The 18,833-nt window shown below is 40.3% G+C and overlaps 1 protein-coding gene across 1 annotated transcript in view; it reads right to left on the minus strand.

Moving 5' to 3' along the window:
• Positions 1-17,179, minus strand: part of CLSTN2 (calsyntenin 2) — a 338,323-nt gene extending 321,144 nt beyond the window's left edge. Inside the window, exon 1 of the mRNA XM_051782235.1 lies at positions 17,064-17,179. Coding sequence (XP_051638195.1) covers positions 17,064-17,151 — 88 coding nt within the window. The 5' untranslated portion in view covers positions 17,152-17,179. The remainder of the gene's footprint in view (positions 1-17,063) is intronic.
• Positions 17,180-18,833: the final 1,654 nt, after the last annotated feature.

Consider the following 18,833-nt stretch of genomic DNA (forward strand, 5'->3'; position numbering starts at 1 on the left):
GCAATTGGTACCATGAACCACCCAGATAATGCAGAGCCAGTGTGTTCTCTGGGCCACTACAGGGAGGCAAGTTACATGTACTCTCTTCTGGAGGAGAGCAAAATAAATAAATCAGCTTTATCATGTCTACCAGTTACAATAAAATAAAATGCAAGAGGAAAATAATTTGTTTAAAGCTATCAAAATCACCGAAGTTAAAAAAAACAAAAACAAACAAACAAAAGACACCACAACCCAAACCAAACAAAAAAAAAAAAATAAAAAAATCCCAAACTGTTTCTCAGGAATAGTACAAAACACTCAGGGAAAGGATAGGAAGAATGTAGGCTGGGCCTGAAAAACCCACGGTGCCAGTATTGCTGATAAAGTCTCTATATCCCTGTGTAAAAATGCCACTGACTTTCTGCAGTTAAATGAGAATTAAGTGTGTGCCATTAAGGACAGCTCAAGACAGCAAGAGGAAAGAAAGCTGAAATCAAGCAAAGAACTGGACAGTCTGAATACCTCCAAGCCAACTAAATCTTTTGGGATAAGACATTTGTGCTGTAGAAGGCATTTTCTGCATAAGTTTTAGTGGGAAATAAGTTTTTCCACTACTTAGAATCAAGGTACTTGTTTCACATTTGCTTTAACAGCAGAACTGAGAATGAATGACAATGTATTTGTTCTACCACCACTACCCATCTGGATTATTACAGAACTGAGATCATTTTGCCCATTGTTAAGAACAAAAGGAGCCAGATAAAGCCCATGTTCTGGCTCCATACAAGGAAACATTGCTTGCCTTCCTTGCATTCCACCTTGTTCCTCACTCCACAGCTACACAAAGTGGAAAGATGTGAGGAAATGGGTTGGCAGCAGAGAACAGATGACAGGCTGATAGTCACAGAATATGGCTCATCTCCCAGCAAATCACAGAATTTAAAATAGAAGATGCATCACCTCTTTTCCAAAGAATAAGCAGCACAGGAAACAAGCTCAAGGCAAATTCTGCCTCTGGAATCTCAGAGAACCAAGAAGAAAGCACAAAGACCAGCAAATCTGTGGTCTCTCGTGGGTGATGTCTTAGCCCTGCACTCAGAGACTTCTTTCTTTCCAGTGCCACGTTCTGAAGCAAATCCTAATGCAAAGTCAGCTTATTGAGAAATATGGGTTTATAAGCTCCTTTTAAAAAACAGAGCATTTAGTTTTGTGCTGCCTTGGACCCTAATCTTGATCTGCAGGATATGCACTGTTATGGTTTTACAACTGAAAGCCCAGTTTTGATCTCTTTACTTTCAACTTCATTCACAAGCCCCCCTGCTGACTTCAATGAGACAAAAAAATAAGAAAAGACATTAGCCATCATAATTAAAGGGATTAGAATCTGATGCATATCAATCCCAAACGTCATGTGATTACAGAACAAACCTCAAGTATTGTGTAAGAGAAAGACAGACATTACTAATGTTAAAAAGTTTGTCTTTTCACCAAGCCATTAAAAATGCATCAGACATATTTGGATTATCTGTACTTCAGCTATTTACAGGTCTTGTCTGCAAAAATTCGGATTAGATATTAACAAGTTACCAACTCCAGCATTCTCATTTACAGAAATGGTGGCCAAAAGCTAATCAATCCATTGCTCTATAAATCCATAAAATCCACTCCTAAAATGGAAGTGGAACAGCATGGTTGAACTCCATATACAATAGTGTATTATATTCAGAATATGCAGGGTATGCATATACAAGTAATATGGGGTACATAGTAATGATACACTATTTTTAAAGTATTTGTTGCTTGAGAGCTCAAGTCATATTACAATGTTCTTCAAGAAATCAACTTAAAATGGCAAACATTTTCAGGAGTCATTCTTCCAAACACATTTAAAAAGAGTTAACAGCAGGAACAATTCATTTATAGGGTAGAATTTCTGTAAATAGCTTAACAAATAAATTCTATTCAGTAATAGAGACACCTAAACTAAGTCTAAGCCTTGGACTGAGTAATTTCCCTCAGTTGCCGGTGCAACATTTTGTATGAGAAGTTTGAGTTACAACACAAGAAACTTCACAAAACACTCAGAATGAATTTTTTCCTGTTATCAGCTGCTTTCAGATGGATTACAAAAAGTTTCATCACCAGATCACCTTCTCTTCAGCAGTACTATGCTGAGAAACAACCTCGTCCATCAATTAGTACACATCCCAAGCTCACAGCGTTGAGTGCATCAACTGCCTCCTCAGCCTTTTAAGAACAGTATTTCTTGTGCAAAAACTACTTTCATAAATTCCACTTAATTTCAGTATCCTTGCCAATGGCTTCATGATATTAACTATTTCTCTTAGGATGCAACCAAAAGCTCACTGGGATGAGTTAGGAGTGACAAAAACTGTGTCCTGTGCAAAATGCTTCCCTGTTGAGTTTCTCCAAACTCCACAGATTCCAGGATGGTATCACTGACTGAAAGGACCCAGCAGTTAAGTGGATAACCTGCACTGTAAGAACAAGGAAGTGTCAAAAGATCTGGATGGGCTAAACAGCCTTTTCCAGAAACACAGGGAAAATTTCAGCCTTAGACCAACATAAAGTAATAATTCCCAGTACACGATCCCAGGCTCACACAATATTCATCTCAAACACTTCTTTAACCAGGGACAATATTATTTTTGTCATCTCCTCCTGCACATTACAAAATATTTGCTAAACTAAAGGGCAGCTAAAACTAATGCAAAAAGACATTTTCCAGCACGTCAATAGCAACAGCATTACTTGGCCAGGTAGTCATTTGCTCAGTGCAAGATTTGAAAACAGATTTACAATCTTGACTCATGTAGAGATAAATTTTTTTAATAAAATCGACCTTTTTGTTCTTTTCTAGATCTTTAAAATTTTACTCTCTAATCCTAAGAAGGCGTGAAATCTGCAAACACTCTCTGTTTACACTTAACCGGGTTAAAAAGAGGATATAAAGAAGCCCCAGGAGACTTCAGCCCACTTACCCACACTTTGCCTCTGTACAATTCAAAAGAGTCTGCAAAGTTCTCTTGACTGTGCCCGAAGGCAAGTTATGTTTAAAAACTGAAGACAATAACCAACTTCAATTTGACAGGAAAGAGAAACATTAACTGGAGAAAGAGGAATAAAGTAAATTATAATTTTTAATTAGCTTTCCAAGCTATTCAGTAAATGTTGGTACTCTTGAATAGCAATCAATACTGCATTCTAGTAATTTGTTATGCAAATGAAGCACTTCAGCAGTATTATCCCATCCAAAAGTTAATACCCTTAAGAAAACTGAAAAAAAATTAAAATCTATTTGCCCTTATTATAAAAGAGAAGGAAAGAAAGAACACAGAGAGGTTTCCTGGAATTTGAACTAGTTCTACAAAGGTAACTGCTTATATTCAGGAACAATTCCCACAGTTTTAAGGAGAATATTTTTATATCTAGATGCTTTTGAAACACCAAGCCCAAATTCAAGAAAGACAGTTTGTTCAAGAACTACAGCAGAAAAAAATGAGTCATTAGAATATGTAAAGTGAGTTCATAAACTCATTATAGTAAGAACAAAGTAATTTCTATTCAAAGTCTCCACTTTGAATAGAAAAAAACAAAGAAATAAAAAAGAAAATGCGAATTATTGGTACTGATCACATTGAGCTCCAGTCTGAATACAGAGGAAGAATGGACAAACCTCATGGAATTCCTGCTCTAAAAGCTGGGGAGACAAGATGGGCCATGAGTTCTGAGCTGTTCCATGTTTGTTGCATAAGCAGGGAATGGCAGCTCCTCAGGCTGCTGGCTCCCACCTTCACAGGCACACACACAGCAGGGCTTCAAACGCAGGCACATGGAAGTGAAAAGTCAAATTTCATCTCTGAATGTTATTTTCACTGATCATCAGAACTAACAGATACACAGCTGCAAGGCAAACATGCTATAGACAGCAATTTATAAGTAACATCAAGTTAACACTGAGATATTGCAGTCAGGAGCTGATGAAAGCTTATTTTAAGGTCAAAAACTTTCTTTATTTCTCTCCTGTCCAGCTGAAGTCTTTAGTGCTACTAGAACATACTCATCTCCAGCAGCAGCCAGGTGTTCTACTGGTCCCAGAGAAGTCTCACTTTAGCACACACATACCCAGACATAAAGCATTGCAAATATCCCTGATAAACCTTCTCCATCATTTCTGCAAGCACAAAGGAGCATGATCCCACATGGTTTGTTGGGTTTTCAAACATACTACCTCCTGTATTTCTATTTTAAGTCACAAAAAGTGACCTTGCTTTCTAAAAAGACTATGAAACATGGTCAACAGAGTTTCCACTAGACGTTCTGAACTTCTGTGTGCCAATTTGCAGATTATCAAGGGGCTGCACACATGGACTGATTCAACTTTTCTATAGTTGGCAGAAAGGTCCATTGCTTTCCATGAGATCTGATGTACCACTGAAAACATGCCTACTTCACAATAACAATTTCCCTTCCAGAAAAACAAGCACACCCCTTTTCTCCAACTGTTATAAAATAAATACGGCTTTTGGGCAATCTGACCAGTCAATTTTTTATGAGGACTACAGGGGAACTCATTACCCTCCCAAGGCAGGTCCAACTGTTGTTGTGAGATAGGTATCTTGGAAAGTGTATGAAGAGTCTTTCATTTGAAGGACAGAAGTAATTCTCAAAGTTTTGCTACATGCACTCCAAAATTCAGACCAGAGCACGTTACCCATCCAATGGGTCATACAAAGCTGGTGGCAATTAGTTCCACTTAATAATGGGAAACTCAAATGAAAGAGGATTTATGACTATGGAAATAAAGTTGTTCTACTACACTTCTCAGATCAAATTTCTGCAATAACAAGCACTAAGTCAGGAGCAAAGCCCTACCTTACAAGATATTAATTTCAATATATCTGAGAATATGAAAGAATACAGCTCCTATTTCATTGTCCTCCTGCTTCCCAGACCTCACAGAGATCACAGGGTGCTGAGTTTTGATAGACTCACTACACACAGTAGTATGAATCAGGAAAACATTGCTGAGTTTAGCAAGTTCTTACTAAATGTTACATTTAGATCTGAGACTTGAAATTTAACGTGGAATAACAAACATGAAACCGGCCAAGGTATTACAGGCCATGCAGGAAAAACTCTGTTTTTCTGTAACCACAAAGTCCTTCCGTTCAAAGTTACACAACCTTTGGAGACTCAGAAGGTTCTAGAACATTCCTTAGGATGCAGAGAAGAAACCAAGTGCAGCTTATGATGTCCCACGTTTCCTTTTCTCCCCACGTGAGGAGTGACTAACACAGCTATTAGTGCTACCCGGGAAAAATGCAAAATAAATCAAAAGAAGCATCCCACTGGTGGTGGGTTTTTGAGTTCCCCGTAAGCATTTCCTTGCTTGCCTCCCCTCTCCATCATCAAATTTCTCCTACTGTGCATGCACCAACAGCTGAGGAAGATAGCTGCACATTATACACTGGGAAAGATTTACACAGGTTACAGCCAGAGTTCTCCAGGTCCCAGGTGAATCAACTCCCCTGCATATCTGGCCTTCAGTTCCCTCCTTTGTTCAACACAGCCCTTGTACTCATTGCAGCAGAAAAGCTAAAAGGTCAAAAGGTACTCTGGGGTGATCATAATTTACATCAGAGTAATTGCTAATGTGGAATACTAGTTAAATCTCTAACGTGCAGTCAGCTTTAAAGAACTGGGTTAGACATGATCTGCCAAAAGGAAACATTTTTCAAAGATAAACTCAAAAATCTCAAAAATCCTTTACAATTATGCTCCAGTCAGCACTTCATGGAAAGTATTTTAGAATAGAGAGAGGTGAACCTAAATACAGACTTAAATTAATTTTCCTTCTATGTCCCAGTTTACCCTTCAGCTATTCTCAAGGTTTCACTAAATCCACTAATCTGCCAATATTGGCAAGTCTTGCAAAAATATATTGGGTTTTATTAGCTTCCAAAGAAACAGAACTGGTCTATAATTAAATTTTGTAACACACCTTATTCCCTTGTCCTAATTTATTTTTAGAATTTGTGGCCTCAATGAGAAGTGCTTCATGAAATCCAGTCAAGGCCAGATACCCCAAAAGTTTACAGAATTTCAAAGTCTTCCCATCAATCTGAAATGTTTGGAGGCTCATGAACACCAAGGCTCCTGGCTCACAGCTCCTCTCTGTCTGCTGGGCTTTGCAGTGCTGAAAGCACTGAAGCCTTAGAAACCTCAGAACATGAATTGCCAACCACTTTACTTATTAAAATACCAAGCTCTTTTTCCTCCTCTGTTGATCTTGCTGTAACTAAACGCTCTCTGTTGTACAGAATAATATGTATTTGGAATGGCTATTATGAAAGATTCCTCATACACACCCTAATTCTGTACAGAAAGTATTTATACTGTACAGTTTCAAATGTCTCCAAAGAAGGTTAAGTTGAACCATGCATGGATTTAGCTTTTCATGTACAAGTGGAGAGGTCAAGAAATCATTACAACATTCTAAGATTTATCCCCCAGTAAATTCCACTACACGTTAAAGAACATATACTTCTTGAGACTAGAAAACAAGAGAGACAAGTTCTCATTTTGTAGTATGTAATTTGGCCCTGGGGGAAAAAAATAAAAAAGTAAATATTCCCCTGAGGGAACTACTTTTCACAGGATATCTCCTAAATAAAGGCACCTCTGGCTGCACAGTCATTTCGCTTCTCCAAGTGAATTATCCTTGATTACCCCCTGCTTATCCTCATACTCCCCACTAAACCTTTGTGTCCATACTGCAGATATATTTTACCACCCCCAGGAGCCAGGGCAGTGTTGTGCAGACACCAGGTTTTCCTGCTGCCCATTTAGCCAGCAGGCATTCCATGTGCCCAGGGTTGCTCCCTTGTGGAAAGGAAAAGTGCACATCACAACACAGCCGCAGAATTCTGTTTGAGGGGAAGCTTTCTTTAAAAGAAACAAAACATGGAGAGGCAGCTGGAGGTCACAGAGAGTGGCCACAGAACGTTTGGTTGCCACCTGGGTCCTCATTCACCTCAAATGCCACTTCCCAACCACACGCACCCGAGCAATGCAACTGCTGCACTCAGGGCAGACCTGCCTCCTGCAAAGCCCACCACCAGCAGATGCCAACACTGATTTAAGAAGTAATCAAAGTAATCAAACTTCAAAAATATTTATGAACACACTCAGAAGGCTGCAGAGAACAATTTGAGTTTGCAACTTACAAACTGGTTTGAAGAGACTGTTATTTATTTACCAAGACTGACATTCTGAAACCTGTGAGAATTTTTATTTTATATACAAACCTACACAGATTAAACTTAAATTGTAAAAAAAAAAAAGAGATTCATATTGGACAAAATACCTTTTATTATTAGAAACAGTTGCATATGTAACTAACAGACTGACATTTTTTGAGGTCATGTTGTTTCCACCAAAAATATCCTCTCACAGATATTTTTGCTAATCTTCACAAGTAACTCCAATAGTTTCGGATTTGTGGATCCCTACAAATTTAGAGCTGGACAGCTGAATGTTAATACAAGCCTATTGAAAATAGACTTGTTTTGCTTGATTATTCTTTGCAATCACTGGAAGAGGCCCACGGATCCCTCAACACCAAAGACCACTCTTAAAAGAAGCATGCAGAGGAAAGAAAAAAGAACAGCAGTTTCCCAAAATAAGCCTTGAAATATTGCCCTTCAAATTATTACATCTCAAGGTCTGTCTTATCTTGTGCCTTTCGCTTCAGCAAAATGCTGAAAAAATTACACTTTGATCTTTCCTGATTTTACACTGGTTTTGAGGAAGAAAAAGATGGAAGCCAACTACAGTTGCCTTCAGTATCCAATGCTTTTCCATCCACGACACCAAAGCAACAGTTTGAGTCTACCTTAGCTAGATTTAAAGGCCCCTTCATAATGTAGACTTTTTAAGGCTGCTCAATCACACTGATTTAAACCTTTCTAGATTTCATTTTTCAATACAAATTTAAAATTCTGTTAACTAAGATCTTAAAAGTTCATTTTTTTCCTCCCTAAGCCTGGCAACAATCGCAAATACCATCTGTTCAGCTGTAGCTCAGCAGTTTTTAAAGTAGCTCTCAAAAGAAGAAGGGGAAATCATTCCTCAAACACAATTGCCGCACAGTTTCTTCAGAAATACCTCAAATATTATTGCCAATGCATTCTGTCATATATTGACCTCTGCTAGTAGCCTTTCTGAAACTAACTCCAAAACAAATATCAGAAACCAACATCATTTATCACACAGAAAACCGAGAGAGCCCACAGAATATTTTAACCAAAAATTCAACCCAACTACTGCAAATTTGCAACACAGTTCAGACAAGAGGAGTAATATTTTCCAGATACAGTCAGGTTTCTACTGTACTTCAAACAACCAGGTGTAAGACAAAAACAACCCACAAAGTTATACGGGAAATAATCATTACCTCATTTGTGTTTGTAAGTTTTTGTGATACACCTGCATTACCTTTCCTGTTCTCCTTCACATGAGAGGGAGGGTTTATTATCTTTCAGGGGATAAAAGAGTACATTTTCTTAGTCCTTTGGCTTCAGAAGCTGGGAGTTTAAGGGAAAAACAAACAAAAAAAAACAATCAAAAACAAATTTCTTTATAAAGTCCTTGTAAGCTGATAAAGGTCAGAGACATACAGCACATATATAAACACATACACACACATAATATTTATAAGCATGTGCATATAAATATGAGAGAGCATGTGAGAGGAGAATCTACACAAGTCAGAATGAAAAAAAAAAAAAACAGTCCCAAAATAAGTTGAGTCCAATATTTCTCCTCTATTCTACTTACTCTAATCTTCTACCAATTGATAGATGAATGCTCAGAAAGCAGAATCTTAACATTTACATTTGATTGCAATTTTCAGCAAATGAAATAAAGGTGTCCCACTCCATTTTAATTGTCTTAAGATACGTATAGTAAAATAGTAGTAAGGTAAATAAAGTGTATTTCTTAACTGTTATTAGAAAAGCAGACAAATAGTATCCATATTTGAGATATGCAGCTTCAAGTGATCAGTCTGAATTAAAATAGCAACAAAAACCGGCTCCATGAAATAAATACAACTGAAAGGTTGGGAAACCGCAGCATTGCTTGTCTTTACTGCACTCCCAGTATTTAACTAGTTACAGACAGGAATCGTGAGGATGGGATGGAAGACAGACAATGAGAACAGACTGCTTCAATACAAGTACTTTGAAAGCCAACACAGTGAAAAATTGCCACACTTAAACCTGCAGGATACCTATCTTGGCCAACACTTCAATTAATAGTTTTAAGTTGAATGAAAAGCACTTTGAAAAGAACCAAATAAAAACCCCCCCAAAAACCCCAAGAATTGTTCTATTGACTCAATGAAAGCAGTTATACCATAGGAAGCCTAAGGTGAAAGAGATTAAATCAAACATTCCTCCTGTTTGGATAAAGGCAACTATTAGCAGAAGAACTTTAAAAGCTTTGAAAGAACTGTTTACATTTATAGGAAAACACACAAAGGATGAAACCCCGATTCCACCAAGATACACTGCAAATCTCACATTGATTAAACGAGGGTCAAGATTTCCCGTACAGAGACCAAACATCTAAATAACAGCATTAACTGCTGGGAAACTGCAATTCCATGCAGAGCCATCTCTAAAATCAATACAGAGAGAAGTCACATTCAAATGAATTGTAATTCAGCACATACACTTCAATTCCAAAAAAAACCACTTTTAGATAACGGGCAAAATCCTCTTTCACAGCCCAATACTCTTAAGTGATCTCTTGGTCAGCTGAATGATCTTGAGGACACTCATTCCTATAAGGGTCCCTCCCAAAAAGGAACCACTTTTGCAGTCTTTTTAATTGGTGCCAAGCTTGAAAATCTTATACAGATCCCCCCCCCATACCAAAACCAACAACAGCAGGCACATTTCACCACCAAGCAGCAGAACATAAAAGACTTACCAAAACCCCAGCAATTTCTTAAAAGACATTTTAAGAACCATCCATCTCTCACAGTAAGCAAAATTTTGGGGGAGGGAGGGCAAATGCCATTTAGATTCAATGTGCCTTAAACACTGAACTTTTTAATTTTTTTTTTTTTAATATCAGTTATTGGGAAAGACAACTGTCAGAATTAACTGATGAAGTTACACATGCACATATATATTTTTCTGACTGAAGTATTTAGGCTGATTTTATAATGAAGTCACTTGAATATTGATGCTGTATTATAATGCATAATGTTTTACCAACTTACTCTCGAGAACTCACTGCCTTGATCTACATCTGTAAGCAGTCATCACATTAATTTTTATTGGAATGCACACAGCAAAAATAGGAAGTCATTTAGAGTGAACTCTCCTAAAGTGCACTTTAGAAATCTACACTTTAACATTTTTAAATAGTTACATTCCCCTCATTAATCTACTCTATATATTAAATTCGCAGTTCAGAAAAGGAAAGAAAACACCAGAGCATTACAGGTGTCCTGTAGATGTTTGTTGAACCATTAGGATGCTAAAACACCTCAATTAATAGAAAAATAAAACCAGAAGCTCTCACTCTGCGGTTTTGCAGTCATTCAAAAAAAGCCAAATTACATGAACAGAGTTCATGAGTATGTAAACAAGATGGAAATGAAGGCTCAGGTTCTTTCTTTCTGTTGAAAACTCTACTGTTGTAGGGTTTACTCAGAGGAAATCATTGCATCATGCCCCATTCCAGGATCCTGGCACACACCAATCTTACACTGCAGCCTCAGGAAACGTGGGATGCAAAAGGAATTGTGAAGTTTTCTTTCGAGTTTATACCACTCCCTACACCATACACTTAAGTATGTAGGCACATATGTATGGATACAGAATTCACTTTGTTTAAGGCAAACACAGAGCACACACATATATACATGCTTTGCTAGGCACATTTTCTGCACACTACGTGAGTCACACACAGACATCCTGCTCTGCCTTTCTGCAGGAACCAACTTGGAGGACAGGGAGGTGTATGATGCTGCAGAAAGCACTTTATATATTTCAACATGAAGTGACAGACAAGTAACCCTCTGCCTCTACGTACAGAGGCAGATGTAACAGCTCCTCGAGTCACGCCACAAGCATCTCTTGCAAAGCTCCTTCTAACTTGTTTTCACAAATACCACTTCTGAATGACAACTTCTCCGCTTTTAAATAATCATAACTAACTAAACTCATAGATAAAAGTCTAACCAACTTTAATCAGAGAATATTTTCTTTCTAAAATAATAAATCCTTCTCAAGTTTGACACTGGGCTTCTTTTCCCACTTCTTCAAACTGTTTTCTCATTTTACACTTATTACTTCAGCTGATGCTCTTCAGACTAGTTTCACCTACTCTGTGATTCTCAAGTTTAAACAGACTCAGATTCCAAGTCACTCCCCTTTCTACCTCAGCTGCAATTATCAAGGGTACCAACACAGGATTTATTATGGGCTTGCCAGTGTACTACTTAAAACCCACTTTTGTGGAAATTAAAAGAAGCATGTTAAGTCTCAACTAAATCAGGATGGTCTTTAAAATCCACAAAAAAACCATGACAAAACACTACAATTTTTGTTCTGCAATTAAATAAATTTCCTAGGTCTCAACCACAGGAAAGCTGTAGGAGAACTAGGGAAACCTGAAGTTGGTATCCTTGCCTTGGACAATGACCAACTGCAAGCACCTATAGAAAAGAAAAGCACAGTGGGTAGTTTGAAACTCAGGTTTTGGGATGATGTTCTTGTATCCCTTCTCATCCCTACCCAAAAGGTCTGGTCCACTATACATGCTGATACTGTTCCAAACTGTTCCTACAGCTCTCCAGGTAAATGTACTAAAAGATCAGGACAGAAGCTTTTCCTAAAGTTTACCCTGAATGTTTCCTAGTGCTGTTTATTTTCTGTCCTGCCCACAAGAATATGGAGAACACAATTTTATCCACTGCTTTGCAGGAGCTTTTTATATACCTGAAAACCATTTGCATGTTCCTCAATTCCTTTCCATTCAGACAACAACTCTTTCAGCACGTCAGGTCACTTATTGTGGACTTATCAATCTCCCTGTTCTCTGTTGGAGCCAGCTCTAGCTGGTCCAAGTTCTACTTGAAGTGCAATATCCAAACCCAGGGATTTTTCTCCAGCTCAATCTGGAATAAGGAATGTATCTTCCAGCTCTGCTGCCGTGTTCTAAGTTATCCAGCTAAAATTGATTGCAACTGGTTTGAAGTCTTTTTTTTTCTGCTAATTTCTGCTTAATAAATCAAAATGGATAAGATATTTGAGAGACTGAGAAATCACCATTTGAGCACAATCACGAGGAAAGCCCGAGGTAGGTCAAAGACCCCATATGGTACATACCACCTACCTGTTATTTTCACACTCTTCTTTTTTAAGGACACCAGAGGGGGGGGAGAGAAGGCTCTCCAAGAACACTTAGTTCATGGTCCTCTCCACAGACAAAAGAAATGTAAATTTAAGCCAGGGCAAATCTCACTGCTATTGGCTAAAATTACATTTACACAACATTAAGTAACATGAAACATATTTTGGATGTTTGGACTTGATTATTTGCCGTATTTGCTAAAACAGGTTATAGACAACAGAAGACTCCCCTTGACACCAGCAAGTAGCTTGCTATAGAATCGATGCATTTTATCTTCCATTTTCCCATTATTCATTTCAAAGCAGGGAACTCTCTATGCTAAATGAACGCTTAGCTACACCACTCAGACACTCCAGAGGAGCCAGGCAAGCGATTTGCTGCCTTCTAATACAACCTTCTTGGAAACAAAAGAAACAAACAAACCACTTTGAGGCAACTAAGTCAAAATAAGGACCAAGAGGAGGCCAGGGGTAAGTGTACAAAGGAAGGAAGTGCATTTGAAGCCAGATTTAACCTCTGAAATGACTTTCTGATACACAGAAAGTGTAGGAGAAAATGTACCCTCTAACGTTTTTGTCAGATATTACATAACATTGCTATGGAACTATATTTTCAGGAATCCTAGGAATAATATGTTTTTGATAACATACACCAAGCTATAACTGTATGCAAGTAGTAACTTGCACTCTGTTTTTTTAATGCCCGCTGGATGCACAGGAGTACCAGATCACCAATAATTTTTTCCAGGTAAACAGTAAATAATGAAAACAAAGGGACAGCACCTCTAAGAGCTTCCAATCGCCTTTCACACAACTCTCCAAATCATTAAGCTGACAAAAGAAAACTGAGGACACTTAACCGGGCAATTTGGCCGTGAGAAGGTGTATCCAGGTACTGATACAACCCTCAGAGTTCTAAAGTGGTCACTTCAAGGGGGGAAAAAACAAAAAACAAACAAGTGATGAAACTCTTACCGCACATTGCTCTCATGCCATTTAATGTTTGGTGACAAAAGACACACTTAACAGGGTGTTCTTTACGTGGCACACACTCTGCTTACAATTAAAACAGACTTTGGAACCTCTGAAGCTCTTAAGTTTCCGGTTTTGGTAGCCTTCCAAATAATGCAATTAAAATAGGTAAACAATATGATTATGGCTGGCAAGCATTCTGCAGTTTCATAGTGACAACTTAAATATAGTTGTCAGTCTTCTATGCTGAAATACCTGAACACTAAAGCTGTTATCAAACACTCTGACTTCTGTCTTTTGAGACCTCTGAATCATTTCATTATCTTGACACCCAGACTTCATAATCAGACAAATCTTTTATCCTATGAGACAGAAGAGTCTCGCGAGCTGCTTTTCAGTCAAAACACTTTAAAAAAAGAGAAAGATTATTCCTAGCTCAATTTATTAATAATAATAATAAAAAAGGAAACATGAAACCTTTTACATGTCTTTACTGGGGTTTATTGGTGAGCTACAGGAAGCACCTGCAACAGAAAGCGAGGTTGCTTCATCTCCCATCTTTTGACCTAAGCATTCCTTCTCCTGTATTTTGGATGAGGTTGAAAAGAAGGTTCTTATTTTTCTGTCTGAACTGATAATGAAAAATATTTCATTATTATATGCTATGAAAAGGAAATAAAAAAAACCAAAACACAGTGTGATGCAGAAAAATTCAGACACTAGGATCTGTCTAGTGTGTTCTCAAAGGTTTTCCTTCAATTCCTTCCCCCCAGGCTTTGAGCTTCTTTTATGCTGAATATGCTGGCTCTGTCTCCCTGGGTTAGTTGTTTTTCTACTGCTGATAGTCATATCTGATATATTCACATAATAGACTTGCCAAGTGGGACTGAATGTTCCAATGACTTGGAAATGTCTGCAATGACTAAGACTTCAAGTTTTGCCCATGTAATTAGTTTAATTGGAATCAAATATTCTTAGTTATTCAGTAATTGAGAGGCTTTCAGCTGTACTTACAAATTAAGATTAAAATGCTGTTTATGGTAACAAAGTTCAAATACAGAGAAACTTAAAAGGTTGATTTATTTGGTCTCACAAGAAATTTGGATATGGCAACCCTTTTAGGACTTCACTGAGTAGTCTAATTGTATATACTAGAATAAGAGAGTAAATTATTTAAGAGATCAACCTTACGCAGAGATTTGTGGAGAGACAGAAAGAAAAAGTGAAGTGCTGCAGGTAGTATTTCTCTCTTCCTGTGACCACATGGACCTATGAATTTTGAATGTGCTGGGGAAAAAAAACCCCAAAACTTCTCTTTCAGCATATTCTATTTTCCATAACTGAAGACCACAAGAGACAGTTCAGACAGTTTCCAGACATCACTAATGCAATTCCAATAATGCAGAAAGGGTGCATCTCCGTCTTATTGAACAAAGCTGTCTGAAAATACTTTAAAGAAATAATTTTTCTGTCCAAAACAGTGATTTTACTGGAACCTATGATAAAGATCTCAGTGTCAGCAACCTGGTAGAAAGCTAACAAAGCCACAAATTGCATATGAATATTTAATATACAGATGAAGTTCTGTAACTGACCGACTACTAAACATTCTGACGTTACCTCTTATATTTCTTTTTCCATGGAAAACTTTAGAGGGTCTTTGTGGTATTTTTCCCCTTTCTATCAAGAGTAAACAATTTTGTGCAGCCTAAAAACATTTTGTGAAAGACATTTTTATTTTCTACTGAGTGAAAAGTGAGAACCAGGTACAATTCCTGTAATCCTTCTCCCCATCCTCAAAAATACGTGGGGAAGGAGGGGCGGAGGGTGGTTGGTTTTGTTTTTAAAATGAGGAGCAGTAGAGCACTGCAAAGTAGATGAGATAGGATGAGAACCGAAATCATTATCTCTGATTGTCTTGACTCCTCTCTACAGCAGGATGCTTAAGGCACCGGAGGAGCTTTGTACATCCCACATCCTGCCTGCACCTCCAACCAGAACGCACCCACCTTCAAGCTGGAAGTCTAGACTATGGTTACAGTATCAAGCTTTGCAATTGTGTATATGAAATACCCACTGAATGCGTTTCTATTTAAAGTCTGCTTACTATAGAAAAACATAGAGCAAGGAGAAAGTCGCACCAGATTCTTACAGAAATAAACCCTGTTTTTCTTTCCTCTACTGATCGTGTGGGAAAGAAAAAAAAAAAAAGGAAGAGACCACAGAGATAAGTATATCAGATATCAACTGCATACAGAGCCAAGATATGATACTTAATTTTAGTGCTGTATATTAGCTTTTGATGACATCCGATTTTAAGAAACAGGGTATTTAAAGGAACAAGTGAAAACTTAAAGCGCTTGAATATCGGTATAAATAACCGAAAAATGCCTATTTTAAAACACTAAATACCGGCAGATCGTACCTACTCTTATCCAAAAATGCTCTTTGCAGCCCTCCAGTGGTCAAAGACACAGCAAAACCCACCAAGAAAACGACTCCGATTTGCTTGATGAACTACCGGCAGCGTTTAAAAGACATCTCCCACGAAATAAAAGCTCACATCTTTGTCTGAAGAAAAAAATCCATATAGAGGAGATAACGACCTTAAATTACATTAGAAAGTAAACAGCAGGAAAATAATTCTCCTGCATCGAAAAATGTTGCATGTTTTTTTTTTTTAATCTGCCCAGAAAACCATGTATCCCACCAGGACATCAAGGTATGTTGGGTTCTTAACAGAAGCAGCAATTCTTTTCCTGTAGTCACCTTCTGCTATTCATACAGGTAAATATAAAGAAAGTTAAGCATTGATTTCCTGGAAAGAATAAGTTTCCTCACAAAGTTCGGACTCGAGCGGTTTGGCTTTTTTAAGAAAACAAACAAACACACCCCAAACACTAAAGTTTTCTGTTCTCTCTCTCATATGTTCATAAGAGAAATAAACGATAAAGCCTCATACAAAAGTAAAAAGAACCGAAACGTTTTAAAATAATATAAAACAAACCGAGACGGAGTTCTCAAAACTAAGTTTCTAAAACTTGGGGCTAGACAGTCAGACACCACAACCGCAAGGAAACAATGGCAAGGGAAAACAAAACAACCAGGAGCAAGAAGCCCCCGACAGCAGGGAGCGCGGAGCCTTTGACCGGGGCAGGGCTGGCTGTCTCTGGGAGGACCGGGCGGATCGCGGAGCGCTGCGAACAGCGACAGCTCGGGCACCCCTGCGGCAACCTGCGCGTCCCTCCCGCGGCGGGACCTGCCCGCGGGGTCACCGCCTGCCACGGCCTGGCGGAGAACTTCACAGCCACCGCCTTCTCCTCTCACTCCTCTCCCTTCCAGCCCTTCCAGCCGGATCCCCAGACTCTCAACCCGGGTGCGATCCGCCGGGCTCCGGAGCGGCCCCGCAGCATCACCCGCAGCGGGAGCGGCTCCTCCCGCCCAGCCCGGCCGCTTCCAGCATCCTCGGCGGGTAAAAGTAGCGGGCGGCGAGTTGTCCGCCCCCGCTGCCGACCCGCGGAGTCCCCCGCCCTCCCAAACTTTCTGCCTGTCCCCGCGGGGAGCGGCGGTGCGGCGGCCCCCGTTCTGCCCGGTGAGGAGCCGCCGCGCTCCCCCGGCCGGCCCCGGCGCTCGGTCACTGCCCGCGGTACCCACCTTTGGCGGCGAGGAGGCTGCCCAGCCCCAGCGGCAGCAGCAGCAGCGCCGCCGGCCCCCAGCAGCCGCAGCAGCGGCGCCTCCGCATCCCCGCCGCGGCGCCGGCCCTGCGCGACTGCTGCCGGCCGCGGCTCTGAGCGGGGCGAGGCGGCGGGCGGGGGCTGCTGCCGCCGCGCCGTCATTCGCCCTCCCTGCCAGCGCCGGGGCGGCTCCGGCCCCCGCCCCGGGACCGCGGCCACGTCACGGCGAGGGGAGGCCCCGAATATTCATGAGCGGGGGCTCCGGCCCGCCCCGCGCACCTGCCCGCCAGGTACCGCTCCCCGCCCCCGAGCTGGGGGCGCAGAACGGGGACAGGAGAGCAAGGACGTGGATAGCGGCGGGCAGTGAGGGAGACGGGACGGAGAGAGCGAAAACAGGGCTTTGCTGAGGGATGCAAAGGGCACCGGGACAGGAGGACACACAGGCGATGGCTGGAGGAAAGGGACAGAGCAGGGAAGATAAAGTATCAGTTCAGTAAACTCGGAGGGAAACAGGAGACCTCGGAAAACCAAGGTGGGGAGAGGACATGAAATGCTGTTATTGGAGGAAAAGGAGAAATCGCGAAGGTTTTGGTAAAGGGGAGAAATGAACGAGGAGTAGACAAGACTTCAAACCTTAGAGACAAAGGCTGCGCTGGAGCAGTGCAGAAGGGCCGTGGGATTGGGCTGTAAAGGCAGGGAAAGCCATGTGTGGGGGCTCAGAAATTCTGTCCAGGTGCAACTCGTAATCAGGAGCGTAGACAGCTGAGATGGTGTGGAAGGAAAGCGCCGGGAAACATGAGGACACACACCTGAAGATAATATACTAGATTAGCTGTAAGATTTTAGCTACATACCAGCTGTGAGAGCACAAGGGATTATTGCAGGGTACTTTACGCCCTGCAGGGTCGCCTCATTTGTGCTATATCCCATAAATTGCTCATCAAAGCCACCTATCTCTGGAAAGCGAGTACTCCCAACGGAATCACCACTCCAAAGGATGCTCGTTAATCCCTTGACTCTGGGAGACTTGTCAGTGTGACAGAGCGAGCTCAGGCTGCTCTCATGAAATGGAAGGAGTGTTACCTGAATACCACCTGCCAAAGAGCAAGAGCAGGGCTGTCCCACATAACACCATGTAGCACTTCACCAAAGACATCACAGTCAGTGAATAAAATCAGCTAGCTTTGGGTCTCTGTCACTATTCTTTTCCATTTCTTTCTCTCTATGTACTGCTAGAAGCATGATTTGTTGAGCAAATTGCTTTGAGTAGATGGAATGTAAGATTCCCTCCTCCTCCTTCTGTCCACACAGAGAAAAAGTGGGATAGGACACAGAGACAAGAACCCAAGCTCTTTTTCAAACCTAAGATGTAATGCTTCATCTGCTAAGGAAGGAGGCTGGAAATACACATTTACTGGCAAAAAAAATAATTCACATTATATTGGGTTAGGACAAACTTCTAAAGCTCTTTTTGGTTGCTCATCTAATTAGTTAGGGAATCTGCTTTCCTGTAATCTCTGTTGTGAGCTGGAATGGAACAGTGTATAGAAAAAACAGAGAAAATCTGCAGTAATCTTGGCAATAACAGAAAACCATATAGAAAAAAGCCCCCAAATTTTGCCAGCATTCACTTGAGAAGAGATTTTTTGACAAGGAATTCAGCTATTATAAGCCACTCTCTGTTGATCAGGAGGAAAGTCCTCCAGCCCCAAAAGTGTTAAACGTTGCCAAGCAGTGCTGGCTGCGTGTG

The sequence above is a fragment of the Manacus candei genome, unplaced genomic scaffold (assembly GCF_025592945.1).
Source record: "Manacus candei isolate 608988 ecotype Guabito, Panama unplaced genomic scaffold, ASM2559294v1 h1tg000015l, whole genome shotgun sequence".
Lineage (NCBI taxonomy): Eukaryota > Metazoa > Chordata > Aves > Passeriformes > Pipridae > Manacus > Manacus candei.